General features: G+C 47.0%; 1 protein-coding gene across 6 annotated transcripts in view; it reads left to right on the plus strand.

The window, feature by feature from the left end:
• Nucleotides 1–364: 364 nt before the first annotated feature.
• Nucleotides 365–18,520, plus strand: part of DPF3 (double PHD fingers 3) — a gene marked incomplete at its 5' end in the record, with an annotated part of 159,261 nt that continues 141,105 nt past the window's right edge. For 4 of the 6 annotated variants that reach the window (XR_014317554.1, XM_082760928.1, XM_082760930.1 and 1 more), the window contains one exon: nucleotides 380–411. Coding sequence is in view for 4 of the 6 variants with exons in the window: in XM_082760928.1 (XP_082617054.1) it covers nucleotides 380–411 (32 nt within the window). Of the gene's footprint in view, nucleotides 412–18,520 lie in introns of all 6 variants that reach the window. The other 2 variants (XR_014317553.1, XM_082760931.1) reach the window with 1 other exon arrangement.

Consider the following 18,520-nt stretch of genomic DNA (forward strand, 5'->3'; position numbering starts at 1 on the left):
CTGCTCCCCCCAGCGCCGGGCGCTGCGCTGCGCTGCGCCGCCCACCTGCGGCCGAGCTCCGGCCGGCGGGTCCCAGCGGGTCCCAGGGGGTCGCGGGGGCTCCGCCGCCTCCCGTCCTGGCAGCGGGACTCGGCTCGAGTTCGGGGGGGGCCGGGGGGGGCCTCCGGGGCGCGCTGCCCCTTTAAGGGGCGCCGGGCGCACGGGCAGGGAGCGACCTCTGGGCTTTGACAGCTCCCCGCAGGACTCCCCGCGCCGCCGGCCCCGCCCCCGGCCGCCCATTGGCCGGCGGGCCGGCACGCCGCGCGCCCATTGGGCGGCCGCTTGCCCTGAGCCCAGCTTTAGAACTCCGAGCCCCAATATTCGGTTACATTGTAGCAAAATGGCGACTGTCATTCACAACCCCCTCAAAGCGTGAGTACCGCCCGGCGCGCCCCGCACGGCGCCCCCCGCCCGCAGCCGCCCCCAGCCGCCGGGCCCCGCCGCTCCGCCCGCCGCCCGCCTCCCCCCCCCCTTCCTCCTCCTCCTCCTCCTCCTCCTCCTCCTCCTCCTCCGCTCGCGGCGTGCGCCCCGCGGGAGCCGCCGACCCCCCGAGTTCGCGCTCCCCGCGGGCGGCTCTGGGCGCGTCCCGCCCGGCCCCGGGGCTGCGCGCACTTGACAGCGTCCCGCGGGGCCGGCCCGAGCCGGAGGGGGGTCGGGGCTCGGCTCCGCCGCTGCGGCCCCCCCCCGAGGAGTTGGGGCTGGCGGGGGGCTCGCTCCGGAGGCGCGGCGCGGTGGGCGCGGGGCTGTGCGGGAGGGGAGCGGGAGGGCAGGCGGGGAGGGGAGGGAGGGAGGGCGGCGGGCTCGCCTTAAATGAATGACTCGGGCCCGCCGCCGGCGGGTTTGGGGCAGGAAGTCCGGAGGGCTGCTTTGCATATGCCAGGCTTTCGCTTTCCCGAGCGGCGGGGACTCGGGCGCGTCTGCGGCTCGGGGTCGCGGGGAGCGCCCCGGGGCAGCCACCGGGACGGGGACAGGGACGGGGACACCGGCGGGGACGGGGGCAGGTGCCGGTGCCGGTGCCCGGCCGTCGCCGGCCTCCCGAGCCCCGAACGGGGACGGCCGCCGTCTTCTGGCTCGCGTCCTTTATTTTCCTTGTGGTCCGCGTTGCGCACCGCTAATCCCCGGCGGCATTAGGGAGAGGGGGATTTGGCCCCGGCCGTGGGGCCAGGAGCTGCCGGAGCCTTGCCCGAGCCACTTCTCCGCGAACGGGGGCAGCGCTCTCGCCAACGACGCGGAGCGGAGTACCTGCCGGGGCCGCTTCGTTTGCACTTCCCGGCTGCACCGAGTGGGTGTTTTTATGCCTTTGAGTTTTCAGAGATGAAATTGAGGCTGCGAGTCTCTTTTCTTTTTTTCTTTCTTTTTTTTTCCTCTTTGACTCAAGTCTCTCCGCCTGGAGTTGGAAAACCCCTCGGAGGTTTTTTCCAGGGATTCCTGCCTCTGCCTCAGCGCGGAGGGAAGGGAGGGCAGGAGCTGGGAAGGGGCTCGCACGGTCCCCGGCGGGCAGCGAGCTGCCCTCCCGCCTGCCGCCCGGCCCTTCGGTGGCACCGCACCGCGGCCAGCGGGGAACGGGAGCGCAGGTCCCGAGGGGACCGAGCGGGCTCTGCCGGCCCCAACCCCGGTCCCGGCCCCGCCGGTCCCGGTCCCGGTCCCGGCCCGCCGCGCACTTTGCAGCCGCCGGCAACTTCTCGCCCCGGCCGCTCCGCCCCGGGAGGCTCCAGCCCGCTGGCCCCGAGCCCTCGGAAGTGCCCGGCCGGTCCCCGGGAGCAGGGGGGGAGCGGCGAGGGGCGCGGAGCCCCCGGGGGGGAGCGGGCGCCGCCGTGCGGGCGGCTCCGCTGCGGGGCTGCCCCCCCGGAGGGCCGCGGGGACCCCGGCCGGGCCCCGCTGGGATCGGGGAGGGCAGGATCAGGCCGGGTCCCATCCGCTCCCCTTCCTCCCCGGGGGGCAGAGGAGGAACAATAGGCACCCGCTGCCGGGGTCGCTTTTCTCCCCGCGCCTCCCAAAGTAGCGGCGCCGCGCGGGGTGCGCGTGGGGGAGTTGGTGCTGGCTGCCTGACACCATCTGCATTTTTTATTAAGAAGTTGTTTAATAAAACATTTTATCGTTTTCACTTATTCTTGAAAGTTGCTGATCGGGAAACAATACACATGTAAATAAATTATGCATGGGCTAAATTAGGACAAAAGCGGTAGGACACATAATAGGGTGAAGGATGCAGTGTACAGTATTTTATCCTCATGTGTCCTTCCTGACAATGAAAGGGAGCTGAATGACATTTGCATTTCCTCTGTCTGCGTTTTGATTGTATCGCAAAACCCACAAACGCCCCCTACAGAAACTGGCCACACAAAGGTTTTGCTCTCAGATGGGGGACAATGTCGAGACGGAGAAATCCTAGCTCAGGTATCGAGCAGCTCCCTGTGTGTGCTTGTGCATTTAAGTGTGTCCAATATGCAGTCTCTCTCCGGCACTTGGACACATATGTGGCCTCGTTCATGCTAGGCTAGTCCCTCGGGGTAATCCAGTGTACCTGAACATCTGGGGGAATGCATTAGGTAGAACAGCTCAGTCCCTTATTAATGATGGGTACTTCCCTACATTCAGCTCGCCTCTTTCTCTACCTCTTCTCACTTGCCGCTTCTCTTTTGGGGCTTTCCTCCCTCTGCTGTTCTCTTCACTTCTTCCAGTGATCCGAACAACCTGGCACAACTGCCTGTTGTTTCTGCCGTTTAATACCTGGTTTACCAACACAGCGCTACAGGCAAAAATACTGGAGATCTAAGTTTAACCGACCTGGGAAACAAGGGAAAGGCAGCAAGCGTCTGGACAAATGCATTCTTTATCTGTGGAAAAGGCAGTACTCAGAGGGCTTTGGTGGGGCAGCAGTGGGTTTGAAATGCTGGGTTTGTTGGGCTGTTTTTTTCCCAGTAGCCTGAGTACTTATCTCAGTGTTTTCTCTTTCCATCTTCCACTCCTTTGAATATCTTAACGTGGAGATATTTGAGCAGGGCAATAGAAGAAACAAATGCCGTTAAATAGTATTCTGAGTGACTTAAAATGTCAGTCAGAAATCTCAGTGGACTTTGTAAACATTAATTAATTAAACCTCTCAACACCCCTGTGAAGAAAGGATTATTGCCTTTGTTTTATGGGCGACTAAACTAGGACAGAGTGGTTAAGAAACTTTCTAATTCAAAGATCGAGCCTAGAACGCAGCAGTTCGGCTTCCAGCCCTAGCACCTCATCATGTTTTCCCCATCTCTGCCTTATTAGTGATGTGCATATGGTTCCATAATGCATTTAATGTAATTAAGATCTTGTAATTTACAGAGTCTTATCTAGAAGCGGAGCTGATTTCCCCCCACCCTTTCTCTGTCTTTACTCCCACAGCTGACTTTTATTTCAGGTTGTCAATTAAACATACTCACTGCAACATATGTTAGGCTATTGCCTTTTCTGCGTGCGAGATTCCCTCATGCTGTAGCTCTCTGCCTGAGCGCGCACGAGAGGAGCTGCTGCCGCTGCGTAGCCTGGCCTCAGAGTAAGTAGCAGTGCCGGTGCTCTCCCGTGCTCTTGCTCCAGACAGCCTGTGGGGCAGAAGAGGCGAGCTGCGCCCCCGTTGCAAGGCTGGGTCACCTACCTGCTGGCCGTGCTGCTGGACATCTTTGATGTGCGGGAGGAGTTTTATTCCCAGCCAGGTGTTTGGGGAGCGTATCGGTGCGGTGTGGTGTGTACAGCGCTGGAGCTGACCTTATAAACCCTACCAGGCCTGTTGTGTGTCTGCACTCCCGCTGCAAAGAGTCAGCAGCGGGTGGTTTTCCAGTCGCTGTGCCTTCTCAGATAAAACTGCCTTGACAGCCCGCTCTGGCCCCTGGGCTGCCAGTTGGCCATCCTTGTGATGAATTCTGTGGCATGAGGCACCTGTGGAAAAAAGGCTCGGTGCTCACATCCTTGCTTAATGTCAGCAGCAGACCAGAGTAGGTCTTTGGGTCTTGTATGGCAAGAGTATTTCGTAAGTGTTAACTTGGGCTGGAATTCAAGCTAGGGACTCAGAACTGTTTCCACATCCTGTTACCCACCCCTGAAACAACCCTACATTGTGATTAAGTGCTTGTGAAGACTCATATATATATATGTAAATACATATACATATTTTTTCCCCTGAATGTTGTTGCATAAGCATCTGGTTGCTAATTTTTAGTATTAAAGCGAAAGTATAACGTGCTGTGCTTTTTAGAGCAGGTGGAAGCAGAGAAATAGATGGACAGTTAGGTTGCCAGTTCAGTGTTTACAAGTGATGTGAAGGTGATTTTAATGTGGCTTTGCAGAAGGGAGTTTTCTTCTGCTTGACAGAACAGGGTTGTTGGACGCATTAAATCATGTACCAAAATCTCTACAATGTTTCCAGTATGGCTCTGAAGTCACTTAAAAACATAAATGAACCCTACTGTGACACATTTCGAGCCAAAACTCTTGCCCACATGAACGCTCTCTTTTCTGTATCCCAGCACCAGTCTTCAGAGCAAATGATGGATGAATGTTTTTGTATTTATGCAGGGAAACATGAGCATAAGAACAAAGTTGTTGGGGGTGAGAGGGGGAAGAGAGAAGCCAAGTTATGAGGACCTGAGGACATGCTGGTTTGAATATGGGAGAGTCTGATAAATATGTTACTAGTTACAGTGTTTTGTCTGGTTGCATGAGTAACTTGTGCATGGTTAGTTGTTGTAGGTCTTTTGTAATTTTGTTTTGTTGGTGTGGATGGATGAAGCTTGTGCCATGAAATTGTCATTTAAAAAAAAAAAAAGATTTTTAAAACATGCTATTTGTGGTGTGTGAAAGCAATGTTGAACTATCTGGGATGGGCTACAAAGAGCCATTTTTTTTTTTAATTTTTTATTTTGGAGGGTGTAATCATTTAAAGGTAAGCATGTGTCCAGTGGTCTGGGTTCATGATGCCCATTAGATTGGATCCACAGTGTATGACTGGGAACAGTTTACCAGAGCATGCACGAATGCAGCACATGAAGCACAATGGGGTTCTGTCTTCAGAGGGAGCTGTGGTGGACTCCAGTGAAGGTAATGTGAAGGTAATGTGGCTCATCTGTTGTGCAGCCTCATGAAAATTAATTTCTTCCTCTGCTCTCCTGAAACTGCAAGTGTGGTTTTCTGGGGTTGCTCTCAAGAATAGACCTCGTCCATCTCATTGGCTGTACCACTGCTGTCCAGAAATGAGACATCCCAGTGTGTTTGTTGTCTGGAATAATGCATCTTTTAGGATTATCATTTGCTGAGACTGGTGTTTTCTCACTCTGGTTTGCCTTTCATGTCAGAGCTGAATTTCTTTGCTTGGTAGATCAATTTTACAATCTTGGTATTTATTCTGGGCTCATCACTGTGTTGTCTCTGTATGTGATGTTGCCTTGAGCAAGAACAATTCCTGTATTGTTTATCCCCGAGGACTTGTAGGAGTAGAATGAATCTGGTTTGGGAGCTGAAGCTTTCTTCCCGTTGGACAAACAGACCTCTGATCTGAGGATTCCCTGGCTTGGGTGGCATGCTCCCTCATGCAGGGAAGCGGCAGCGAGGCAGCATTGCTCAAGGCCTGTTCTGAGGGCTTCATTAGGACTGTGCTGCTCTTCTGGCTTTGCCTGGGAGTTTTGCCCAGGGTGCACAGACTGAGGTGTGTTAATTGCTTCTTTAGTGCAGGTCTGTTTTACCATTGGCTTGTTTCTTTTAAGAAAAGCAATATCGTTAACATAATCTAGGAGAAAACATACTCTAATACCCATTTTTAGCAACTTTTTGTCAGGTGGAAGTGCTCCTTTCTTCTCTTCATAAACTTCTCAGCAGTTTGTGGAACAATCCCAAATATGCTGGAGCAGTGTGTGAAAAGCAGAAAGTGATTTTACTTTCCAAAGAAAGAAGAAAACTGCCCACTGTGTTTTTACTGTCCAAACTGAGTGACATGCAACAAATAACATAAGTGACTGCTTGAATACCGAATGTTCAAAACTCTTATTTATCTTTAATGGCCTAAATTATTAGAAATACCATACTTCTTTTTTCCTATTGTTATATATGGTTTATTTCCCAGAAGAGCATATTTTAACCACAGATTCCCAGCAGATGTCTCGGAGAAGAATAATGCAGTGTCTCAATAGCTGCTGGCAAATATCCTTCTCACACCCCCATCTCCTCCAGCATGGGACTAGCAGGGCTATGTCAGCACGTGTCTCGGTTTTCAGGTTACCTGCTTGAGCCGGGTGCAGCAGGAGAGCTGCAATTCCAGCTGCATGGAAGGTTTTTTGGCACCCCAGTGCTGTCTGGGGGGAGGCTTCGCAGGGAGTCACCGGAGCAGCGCGAGCAGGGCAGGGACGGGCGCTGATGAGCGTGCGCTGGGTGGCTGCGATCAGCAGCGTGTGCTTGCCAAAACCTGACTCATTCATTTTTCGTTCTGCTGAGCTATAGCCGGGGGAGAGTCCCCTGCTCAGGTGCTGGTGGGGACACTGACTGCATCAGTGTTCTTCTGGGGAGAAAGGCTGGAAGTGACATTTAATACTGCAGTCCCTTCTGACAGAGCTGATCCAGCCTAACTGAGGCTCATCTCCCCATTCACGCAACGCTGTGAGTCGGATCAGTCTTTGGCATCTGATAACGCTGCCCTTGCTTTCTGGTATTTTTTTATACATCACAATAAAATGTCAACTATAGGGTGCGTATTAAATCTAAGTATGCAAAAGAAAGCAACTCCGGATAATTTAGTTTCTCCCCCTCGTTTCTTGCCAGATCCCCCATCATTTTGACTCCTGTACGTGTTGTAAAGGGCGCTCTGGCTGGGGCAACGATCAGTTGTTATTTAGGCTCCTGAAGGTCTTGGTTAAGACATTGCACTAAATTCTCTACAAACACATGGCTTAATGGTTCCTGCCTCGTAGGGCTCAAAAATCTGAATAGGTTGGACAGCGCAAAGAAAATCAGGTGCAGAGCAGTGAAATAAGGCCATGTCCCGAGTTGGTTAATTCCAGCCTGCCCTACCGCATCAGCTGGCAGTGCTGATTTGATCTGATCAGATGCGGGCATGCTACTCCTGCCAAAACACAAAGTACAGTGCTTATGCTGCTTTTATGCTTTGGGTTGGCTTCATGCTAGCCACAGGAAGATAGATTATGCCTGTTGGAACAAAATTACCTCTTCGAAACATTCTGAGTGTTTTTCATGTTTGGAAGAGTGAGCGACTGCCAGTTCAGTGCCTGTGTCACACAGCTCTGGAGTTTTTGGTCTGGTTCTAGCAATTCTGCAGTTCCTAGTGTTTGTTGTCTTGTGGATCCACAGCCTAAAGTGATTAGTCAGAGTTGGGAGAAAAATTGAAATGGCTGGAGTTAGATCTCAGATAGCTTGCTATCCAGTGAACAGTGTTGTTGGGAAACTTAACGGAGGCAACAGAGTTAATATTTTTTCTTCAAGGGAAAATTAATATATTCATATTTCCATTTTCTTCAAGAACAGTCCTGAAGAAAGTAATCCATGGATTTGTGACTTTCCAAGTATTTTGGCCTCCATACGGTTTCCTGAGAGATTGTGGGTAGCCAATAATGGGGACAAACACATTTTATGCTTATGATTACTTTAAAACCTATGCAATCTGAATAAAGAATAGTGGAGACAGTGTGTCAGAAGGATGTTTTACTGCTCATCTCCTTTGGTCTTGGCCATGAATAAGAACAGAATCCAGTATCAGAAATTTTAACACGAACCCACTTACATCTACAAGTTGCACTGACTGCTACTGCTTATTTTATTTTATTTATGAATGGATTTTGAAGACTGTAGGTTTCTGTGTTTTCTATGGAATCCTTATCCTTGCAGTTTCCTGTTCATTCACACGTACCTGTTGATGTGGAATAGGGAACAGATCAGGAGCACAGCTCCAATTCGTAGCTCAGCACCTTTTATAGCTGGGCTGGGGCTAGTGCTGGCTAACAGGCATGTGAGACGTGCTGGGAAGACTCCGCAGTGAGAAGTTTCTCTGCAGGTGTGGTTTGATTGCAGCACTGAGATACTTCTTTTACTGCTTCCTCATATCTGACTGACACCCAGACTTCAGCTTTTAGAAGGGCTTCTCCAAAAAGGGACGTGTCCCTCTGTTCATTTTGGTGACATTAGTCCCCAAGGATCAAATGTGACGTTAATGCTTCCCCAGGCAGAATGGGGCCCCAAAGACCTCTCCCTTTTCTCTCTTCTCTTACATTGATGGAGAGGAATAGGAACTTCAGCAGGTTAGCTGGTGTTATGTTGGTGGCAAACAGGCATTCCTGAGGTCAAAATCTGACCAAAAAATATTGATGGGGAAATATGTGGAAAACCCTTCTCAATTTCATGTCACCAGCTCTGATTCATTGTTGTTGATAAGCTCAGCTAAATGTTTTATCTTTTCTTAGCTTTCCTCTCCCCCGCCTCTCAACCTCTTTCCCCCATTGACCTCTACGAGCACAGCCCTAGCTGTTGATTTATCAGGGCAGGCTAGCTCAGCACTGTGTGGAGATTGCTTTTAATTAACTCTCTTCGTTTTTTCCAACCTTCAGGGAGCAGCAACCCTTTAATGATTTTAATATTTTATCTGGATTTATATCCACCTTATGTGTTGTTTGTTGCTCTGCTTCCTCACACGTTCTTCTTGAGTCATTTCCCAAAATGAAGCGTTTGCTTCAGGTCCATCACACGGGATGAGGAGGAGTGTTTTTAATGGCATCTGGACTGGGAGAATTGGGCTCCCTATGGTCTACCACGGTGTTTTGGAGGAGGATGGGGAGTTTGAGGTGATGCATTTTGGTGCTGTCTCAGAGCAGGACTCACTGCAGTGTTGTGCCTCAGTGCGCAGGGAGCGGCAGCTTTGTTTTGTGGTTGCAGCATGGCAGATCAGAGCCTACCAAATTAAATCTGACCCCTGACTTGTTGTCATGGTCAGAGTCACAAGCTAATTTTCGCAGCCAGGTATGACTCTCGTGCTTGAGTACAGGAGGCACTAATGGAATGAACTGTTGCTAAAATGTAGTTAGCTTCCTGTGCGTGAGTACAGGTCAAAATGGGAGTCCTTGTTTACCAACAGAACCACTCTGCCTACTGTGAGTAACTCTACCAAGTGAGATTTCTTCAGCCTCATCAGAAAGCAGCTATATAAAACTTCTCCCACCTGGAATTCTCTGTTTACATATCCTACAGTGAGCTTTCAGGCGGTCCAGGATAAAAGAATTAGGGAAAATGCTATTTATAATATTAAGTATGGCGTTTTCATGCCAGAGGAGGAAACCACTTTATAATCATGCTCAAAGTAGCATCACAATCCCGTTTGTGGGATCATTTTCTTTGTTCCTCTCATGCAAGGAATGACTTGCACTGAGTGACTTGGTTGGGGTTGCACCAACAACCACTGACAGAACTGGATGTTTAGTAACTGCATTTCTTTGCTTTTGGTATTGAGTGTTGAAAGTGCATGGGAATCCTTCCTGGGTAGCAGTTTGATGGTCCAGCTGAAATTGGGGGCGTGAAGGAAAGTGACTTCAGACTGTCTGCCTGGTGCTGATGGAAAGAGTCCACAGATAAATATCGCTAAGACATCCTTTATGGAAGTGGTTTATGCCTAGAGCAAAAGCATCTTTTGGGGTGCAAAGATTGTACCACTGAAACAAACCAGATGACACCAAGTGGTAAGTAGTTAAGAAGATATTCCCCTTGTGATGCAGAATATACATGCTGCACACCACATAGCCTGTTCGGTGTCATTCGTGCATTGAATTCAAAGTCATTGGTGTGAGAACAGTTTGACTCAATTTATTTTACAAGGCTACTTATAAATATGTGTGAGTGTATTTAAAGCCCATTTGTTAAAATGGCCAAAGAAATGAAGAGGTTCCCAGATCCAGTCCTCCCTTACTGAGGAAGGTAACTCCGAGGCGCTAGCTGGGAGGATCACGATCGCTGGTGCTACTTAGGGAAATATTGGCAGTGCATCACTGCGTAAGATCATGTATGTCATCTGGTCTGCGGTTTGTGTCTGTTCTGTCTTCCTCTGCAGTACACTTTAATTTTAAAAAGTAATTATTTGGGTGTATTTTTTTTTTCCCATGCTGTTGCTGCGATTCCTCCGTAACTAACTCCTGGCATTCTCATCTGACCAGATTGCAGATGTGTCTGCTTCAGGTATTCATTCTGCTGAGTTGATCTGAAAGTAAATTCCCTCCTCCCCTCTTATTAGCTTTCTAGCTTTGTTTCCATAACTAACTTATCCGCAAAATCCAAGGGCTAGGAGAAGCTGGCTCTCCTGATAATGTCTTCTGAATTCCTGACTGCTGAACGCACAGCATGCGAAGTCAAAACCCGTCTGGCCCTCACAAGGCAGTCTGTTTCCCAGGCTGTTGTGGGCAGCTACCTTCTCCATGCACCCCTCGGAGGGGAAGAGGAGGAACAGATGAGGGGTGAGCACTCTGCCTTTGGGAAAGGCTCTGACCTGAAAATGGATTGCAATTCCAGCCGAATGGTTCCTTCCCTTGGTAACAGAATTGCACGCCTGGGCTCTGAGCTCTTTGCATTAATTCCATCTCTGCTAAACTTTCCCAGTCAATTAACCATGTCCATCTCCCGCTCTAGCAGCCACATGTGTGCCTTTCCTGCCGCAGCAGGGTTTTGGAACAGTAACTCCCTGCAGCCTTTGCTGCAGCAGTTTTCCTCCAGCAGCTTCCCTCAAGCATGGTTATCAATTAGGACCTGTCAGGTTTTTCCCGCCGATGCATCTGTTTTCAGGGCTGCAGGACTCTGACCTTTTGCTTCTGTCTTTATAAATACTGCTTCTTCCAAGAGGGGCAAGCTCAAATGCTGAGTGTTTCGTCTTTACGCTGATACAAAAGCTAGGTGAAAATTTCAGTCTTAATCTGAGGGGATTCTGGTGAACGTGGATATTTCTTTTCGTTTCTGTCATTGTTCTTCCCTTGGGTTTTGGTTTTGCTTGTCAAAAAGGCCCCATTAGGCTGACCAGTAGTTCTCATGGGGTGTTGCAGGCAGCACCCAGAGTTTAGAGACCTCTTCTGAGTGGGTGGCCAGACAGAACAGGAGAGCAGCGTGTGCCTGGAGGCTGAAGTGCCTGAGAGGTGCTCGCCTATGGGCTCCGAAGTAGACTTTCTCTGAAGGGCATCCCACACACACCTCTGTCGCTGGAAGAATAGTTTGGACACTGGCACTGGTGGTCTCTTGGCAAAGTGCTCAGGGGACTACAGCAGTAGCTTGAACGTGATTTTCTTGCATGCTCTGCTGTCTTCAAAGCTCAGGTTGGGCTAGAGTGCCTCTTAAAGTTAGACACTGTGCTTAATGTGTTGCCCTGAGTGTGTGGGTGATCCTGGTTAGTGGATAGGTATCTATATCATAAAAGCTGCCATCCCAGTTGGCACTAATTGGTTCCTATGTGGGTGATTTCAGATGAGAAGACAAAGACCAAATTGGCCACAGAGGCTCAATTAAGAGAAGTGTAGGTTTAAAAGAAGGTTCCTGGGTCTTATGTCCAGTCCCCTGGTACCATGTCAGATAATCCCTTTCATAAACTGAAAAGTCCTTGTCTTAAATCCCCACTTGGACTGTTTGTTCCCATTACTCCTCTTGGGAGGGTTCCAGAACCCACTGCTCTGATGGCTGGAAATAGCATTTTAATCCCTAGCCTAGCCCTACTTGTGACCAGTTTATACCCATTTGTTCTGGTGCCAGCATGGAGTTGTTAGTTTAAATAGTATTGCTGCTCCCTCCAAGTCTTCCTCTCCACTGTTGTGCATTTGTATGGTAGTGTTACAAGCCCTCTTGGCCTTTGCTAAGCTAAACTATCTGCACTATCTCTTCCTTTCCTTTGATCACCAGAGTATTTATTGCCTTTACCTTCTCTACTTCAGCTTGGATTACTCCCATTTAACTTGCTTGAATGTGAGTAGACAGTTTTTGCCAGTGCCCTCTCCAGAACTTTAATTTTACCCCTTCTGGAAGCATTTTGCCTTTGCATTTGTTTGCCGTTGTATAGTGCTGGTCGTTCAAAGTCATCCTGTGAAAGACTGGTATTGTTCTGTTTTTTCTGTCCTTTTTCAACTGTTGTTGTTGAGGAGATATCTGCACGGTGTCAACTGAAGCTTGTACTAAATTCACTCCAGCTAATTCTTGCCCGTTATTCTTAACTTCCTGGATGACCCTTCAGCCTGTGGAAGTGGCTAACGTTTATCAGCACACGCACTTCTTGTGCCAAGGTCATTAGCAGAAATATTGAACAAGAGCAGTCCCCAGACCAATCCTTTCTGGAACTCTGTAAGTAACCTCCCTTCGGCCAATTACTTTCTCTCTCAGGATGTTAACTGTGTCCAGTCCTCTCTCAGTAGTTTTTCAGTCATATCGCCATTTTTTACTCATCCTCATCTTCTCTGGTTTTGGTAATTTCTTTTGTTTCTTTTTCCTCGTTTTGTAATTAAAGAACTTTGTCAGTAAATTCAGGCTCATTTAGCTTTGCTGCAATAACTTGCAAGGTTTTAGAACACTTAACAAAGAAAGAGGAATTTTATTTTGCTTGCTATGCTACAATAGTATAGTACTAACCTTAATTTTTAGTATCTGCCTAAAGAACTTACCCGTAGATGTATGATTTCATGTTGCAGTTCTTGCTCAAAGATTTTTCAGAGTTTGTGTTACAGCTGCACAAGTGTCTGTGGCTTCTATCTCAGTCATCCCACTAAAGCACGAGCACGGCATTCCTTTAGCTCTTGGCCCGTACCTACGTTGTGTTTAATCTAAGTACCGTTCTCATTGCAAAACAGCTGATCTTTCTTTGATCACTTTTGTTTTGATGTATGAAGAATATTACTGTTTCTTAATAGCTTTCTGAAGTTCCAGCTCTTGACTTTGGCAATTCTCCCTTTATCACTTCTACTTCCTGACCTTTTAAAATCTTTTTTTTTTTTTTTTTTTTTTTTCCCCTGTAACTACAGCTTTCTGTTCCTGAAGGGTGTATGTTTTATTCTAATGTCCTTTTCCAAATATTCAGCCAATAACTTCTCCAGTCTTTCCATACGAGTTTCAAACAATTTTTGCATTTTTGTCTTAAAGAAATTCCACAAGTTCTGCTGTATTCCACTCCTCCCATGCTTAAAGAGCAGGTTTGAAGCACTCAAAACCAGGTTCAGAGTACTTTGGTGATGGGAAGTGTACAATTTTGTACCTATTCTTGGACTGCAGAAGACTGAGGCCATGCTGATCTAGGGCAAGCAGAAGCAATTCTGTTTAATATTAAGGTATTTCACTTAATTAGTTCATGTCTAGATGTGGCTTTTAAAAGTTCAGCAATATAAAACTATGTTGTTTCTTTCAGCAGAGTTGCAACCATTAAGTAAAAACCCCAAATGAGCAACATAAAGTAATTTTTTCTTAAATGACTCTGTTCACTTTTTTTCCCCTGATGTTATTGATCTTATCCAGAGAAAATTGTGTGTATGCAGAATGAAAAAAAAATAAAAAATATGTATGTATATATATATATATATATATACACATATATTTGTGTATATAGGAAAGAAAGAGTGTATCTATAGATGGTGTTTAGGAAAACATGATACTGTTTGCTAGTCAATGCCTTGCCATTTTAAACCTTTCCATACACTTCCTACTGATTTATAGCAGTATGTGATTCAATTCTTTCCTATTGGACAGTTTCAAAAACCTCATATAAATTGGTTTTTGTTTGTTTGTTTGTAATGAGAGAAGGCTCTGGGAACTTTTGCAGTATTACAGCACTCTTTGGATCAATGCATATCCCAGCAATCCCTTGCACAAATGACCTAAAATTGTGTGATCAAACCTCTTCTCCCCTCCCCATCCCTAGAGAGATATTTGTAATTAGATAAAATGAGGACAGAATATGCATAAGTATCTGTTATGCTGGGATTCCTGCCCAGAAAGGAAACTAACGGCCTGAGCTGGTCATAATCTTCTGCACCCTGTATGCTATTGACAAGGCTGTGGCTTGAGAATGCTGGGAGTTCAGAAGCAGATTTTGGCTGCTGTCTTTTGGTAACCTTTTTTAATTGACTGACTGTTTTCCAAAACAAGTGGAATTACACATCCTATATTTTATTCATCGGTCATTGTCAGGGACGTTTTGCTTGTAGAAGAGGGCCTGATTCACCAATCTCATGCTTTATGCAATGGAAGTGAGTGTAAATTACTGCTTCTGTGGTTTGGAAGTGCTTCGTGTTCACTTTGCCCAGATGTAAATGACCACATGAAGTGCAAGACAGTGGAGATCTGGGCCTGGATTGCTGTTGGTTATTTTTTTCCATTTCATCTAGCAATTGCTTCTTGTCTCTGATTCTTGGGCAGAAGGGACTGTGGTGTTTTGAGAGCGAATTCTGCTCTCTCGGCTCAGACTAAGAAGCCTCTTTGAAGTCTGCATGCTGGGGTGTGCCATCCTGTGATACTATGCAGTGTGAGAGGACTGGGTAGGTGACAGTAGGTGTTAGCTCACCCCTCATAAGCTTGTCGTTTTTTGGTCCTCTGCTAGAGTTGTGGTTTTGTCTTGTGACTTACCAACAGTGAAACACAAACCCTGGGCACTTATGAATCCGTCAGCCTTCCTCAAATAGCCTGGTCATTGGCAAATCCATTGATGAAAAGCTTTACTTGAACAGATGGGCAGTCTGTTCTCTAACCTTTCCGTCATGCTTTGCTTCGATGTCCATGGGGTAAATGTCGGTGAAAGTGAGAGAAGCCTTCTGATCAAAGGAGAGGCAAGGTCACGTAAAAAGCATGTCCTCCTGCACGTTCCCAAGGAAGGTATCTATCCAGCATTTCCAGTACTCTGCCCAGTGCAGCTAAATCAGGAGGTATGAGAGCCAAGGCTATGCTGAAAGGAGATTCTTTTTTCTTCTTGTGATTATGTTAAGTTTGGCATCATTTTTACCTGAGGAAGATTGGTTTGTTCTCCTTCTCCCCTCACAGTAGTTTGCAGCGGGAGATTTGGGATGAACCTCAGTTTTCTGTGCCTACAAGGGAGCAGGAGCTTCTGTGGCTGGACTGGAGGACTGGAATGTGTTGTTTCAGGACACTGAATGTGAAAAAAAAAAAACAGGTTGGCTTCATACAGACTATGGTTTTTGTTTGTACTCAGCCAATGTGATTTCACTGAAGTCCAGAAAGTTGTGCCAGTATGAGAGACGAATCAAGTACATGTTATTTCAAGACAGCCTTGCTACCAGAACTAAGAGGAAAAAAATCTTTTCATTTTTTTTTCCACCTTAAATTTTCAGAATCTCCCTCCCTGTAGGATATTCAGCAGCGCCCAATGCTTATAATTTGGCAGCAGTTGTTGCCATTAGCTGCCACCTAGGAGATCTTTAGCAGAAGTCTATAGCTTACCATGCAGGACAGGCAGCAAGATGACTTCTTAGTAACAGGGATGGGTCTGAACAAAATCCTGGATCTCAGCACTTCTTGCGAGCTTCAAAGATTGAACCTGGATCTGAAGTTAAATGTCTTTAATGGAAAGGATCCAAACACCCACATGCTTTGGCAGAGCTCAGATACAAATTTTGTCTACCTAAAGAATCAAGGTTCTGTTTTCATCTAGATTCATCTACTAGTGAGAAGCAAGGGAAGGGATAAGACAGAAAATATGACACATTGGCAAAATTGTTTTTCAATACTATGTTTTTCAAAGTTTTTTCCATGAGGCGTCAGCAGCTCTTAAAAGTCGCAGGGAGAGAGTACAGTTGTCAATGAGCCAGAACAGTTAAATGCTTTTAAATATTTGAGTTGGGTTATTCCTTCACCTTTCTTTCTCACAAACATGTCTGGTAAAACTCCAGTAATGAAAACACTTGCTGTGGGGGGGGAGGGGGGGGATAAAATCCTTTTCAGCAAGTAGTGACGGTGACATTTTAATCGTATCATAACAACACTGTTAGCAACGGTTTAGGTTTGGCATTGAACATATACACAACATTTGTTCTTTTATACAGTATCGGTATTACGTAGTAAAAATAGCACAATTGCAAAACTCATTTGTCACCCTTGTGCCAACTTTGTTCAGCTGACAGTTGCTGTTTGAACTTTTTAAAGCAATGTTTCATCCATATGTTAATACCAACTGTACGAATAAGTCTCTGCTTTCAGATGATCCTCTGGTGCCCTACAACCATGCACGGTAGTTACTTCCCACTTTGGGATACCTGCAAAGCCATCGCTGCCAGATAAGCTGTGCTCATCCTGGCTGGTTCCGTACTTCGAGCTGGTAAAGAGCAGTCTTGAGATAGGCAGCGGGAATCTTTCTTCAGCTGCTGTAAATTTTCCAGCACATTCCTATGCAGAAGTTTGTTATAGCCACTTAGCTTCACTGAGCCATTTCAGGACGGTGCTATTCAGAAATTTTCATCTTCCTAGTGGGAGATTTGGAGCTACTCTGCAGTGTTTTGGATGCTGTATATTCTCCCTGGTTATTTGCTGCATGTGATGGATGCTTATTGTATAATTCTCAGTTCAATTTTATAGCAGGCTTTTGATTTTCAAAAAGAAACAAAATCATGAGGGCAAAAACAAGACTGAGGGCATCCATCCATAAATGAACACTGGAAGTAGTGCTACGTAGTAACAGGTGGGCAGCTGGCAGGGAAGTCTCCGCTGGCTCACGCTAAACTAGCTTTGGTTTAATAAAACCAAGGATGCCAAGTATGGGAGGAGGGAAGAACTCTCCCCGGGTCAAATGGTGCTCCCTTGGGTAGTTATGAGCAGGGAACAAGCTGATGTACAGATATACCTGCTGCTGCATCATCCCACAAGGTTGGAATTCAGCTGGAATAGACACAAATAGATCTTATTTCAAAGCCTTTTGAATTCTGCCTCGTACCTACTGTTACAATAAAACCACACTTTATTTTAGGAAGGTTGTTATTGTTTTCTGTATTTACTTCTGTAATGGTTTCTCAAGGGTGGGGGAGAAACATGCAGTAGGTAGGAGTGAATCAACATGCAAAAGTTTGTGTTCAGACTAGGACCTGAACCCAGAGTGGGGAATTGATGGGATTTCACCCTGGGGAGGACATCAAAGCAGAGAGGAGCCCAAAGTGCAGCTGGTCCTTGAGAAGTGCCATTTACCTATAAACTACGTGGAGTGGTTTTGTTTTCTGACAGGCCTGTTTGGAGTTTCACTCAGTGTTTCCTTTTACATATTTATAAACATAATGCTACAGCGAACTTGATTGTCATGACTGATATGAGACCCATGCTTATAAAATTGCATGACAGCCCTTATTTGTTCCAAGATACCGCTAAATAGAGTCCTGGGGTTGGTAGACCTTTGCTTAGCTGGAGATTGTTTGAACAGTGATGGAAGGTAATAATAACTTATAGCTAAGCAGTGAGGGACAGTGCTTGTGTGAGATACTTGTTCTTCTGGTTTAAGTTGGTGGCACATTTATATAGCAGTACAGGTGTTGCCTGCTCTGGTTGCACCAGTGCTGGGACCGCAGATGCCTGCACTCTGAGCCTTGATGCTGCTACAGGTAATGCTGCATTTTGCCTTTCCGAGGGTGAGAGGCCAAGGCCAGTGCTATTCTGGTAACGGGGAAGGAAAAAGTAGGAAGAGCTGGGATGGAGAACAGGGTGAGAATGAGGCCTGCTTCTCCCTTTCCTGTTGGGAGGACAGGAGGGGTGGGAATGGTGCTGGCAGCTGGGGGCCAGAGCTTTCCTCCAGTGGCCGCCACTCTCAGCAGCCACCACAACACTCAGGCTGGTTTCCAAATAATGTTGTGGAAACTTCTAAAGAAATTAAACAGCCTTAGGAAGTCCTCTAGAGGCACAGGAGCTGGTTAAAAGCCTGGAAATGCAGGCTAGGAACAACTGGTTGTTTCTCTCAGGTCACCTGTGGATGCCCAGCTGGCTCAGTAAATGGGGCTGTGCCGCTTGATGTTGGCATGCAGTCTGGAAAAGAAAGTGGAGAGGGAGGTGGCAATCTTAGCTGGTAACACTAAGTATATTCCAGGTTGGAAAAACAGGGTTGCTGTGAAGTATTGAAAAAGGGCCTCATGAACCTGAATAATTGGGCTAATGAAACTGGTTGATTATGTTCAGGCTAGATAAATGTAAATTAGCGCATGTGGGGCAAAACAATCTCAACATACACAGCAATAGGGACAGAACTAGTGAGTGGCACTGAAAAAGAAAGGTTTGGGAGTTATAATAGATAGTTTCACCAATACATGAGCTTTGTGTTCGGTAGCTGGGAAAGATAATAATAAGGTAATAAGAAAGAAAGGAGGAGAGGCAGGTTGAATGTTTGGTTTCTTTCCTTTACATAATAACTCCTAACATCATTGCTATGACACTATATAGACCCAAGTTTTGCTGCATGTTAAGTAGCGTGAGCAGTTTGATCTCCTTATCTTGAAAAGAATACAAAAAGCTCAAAGATGTGCTTAGG

Source organism: Aythya marila, assembly GCF_965140915.1.
Source record: "Aythya marila genome assembly, chromosome: 5".
Classification (NCBI taxonomy): domain Eukaryota; kingdom Metazoa; phylum Chordata; class Aves; order Anseriformes; family Anatidae; genus Aythya; species Aythya marila.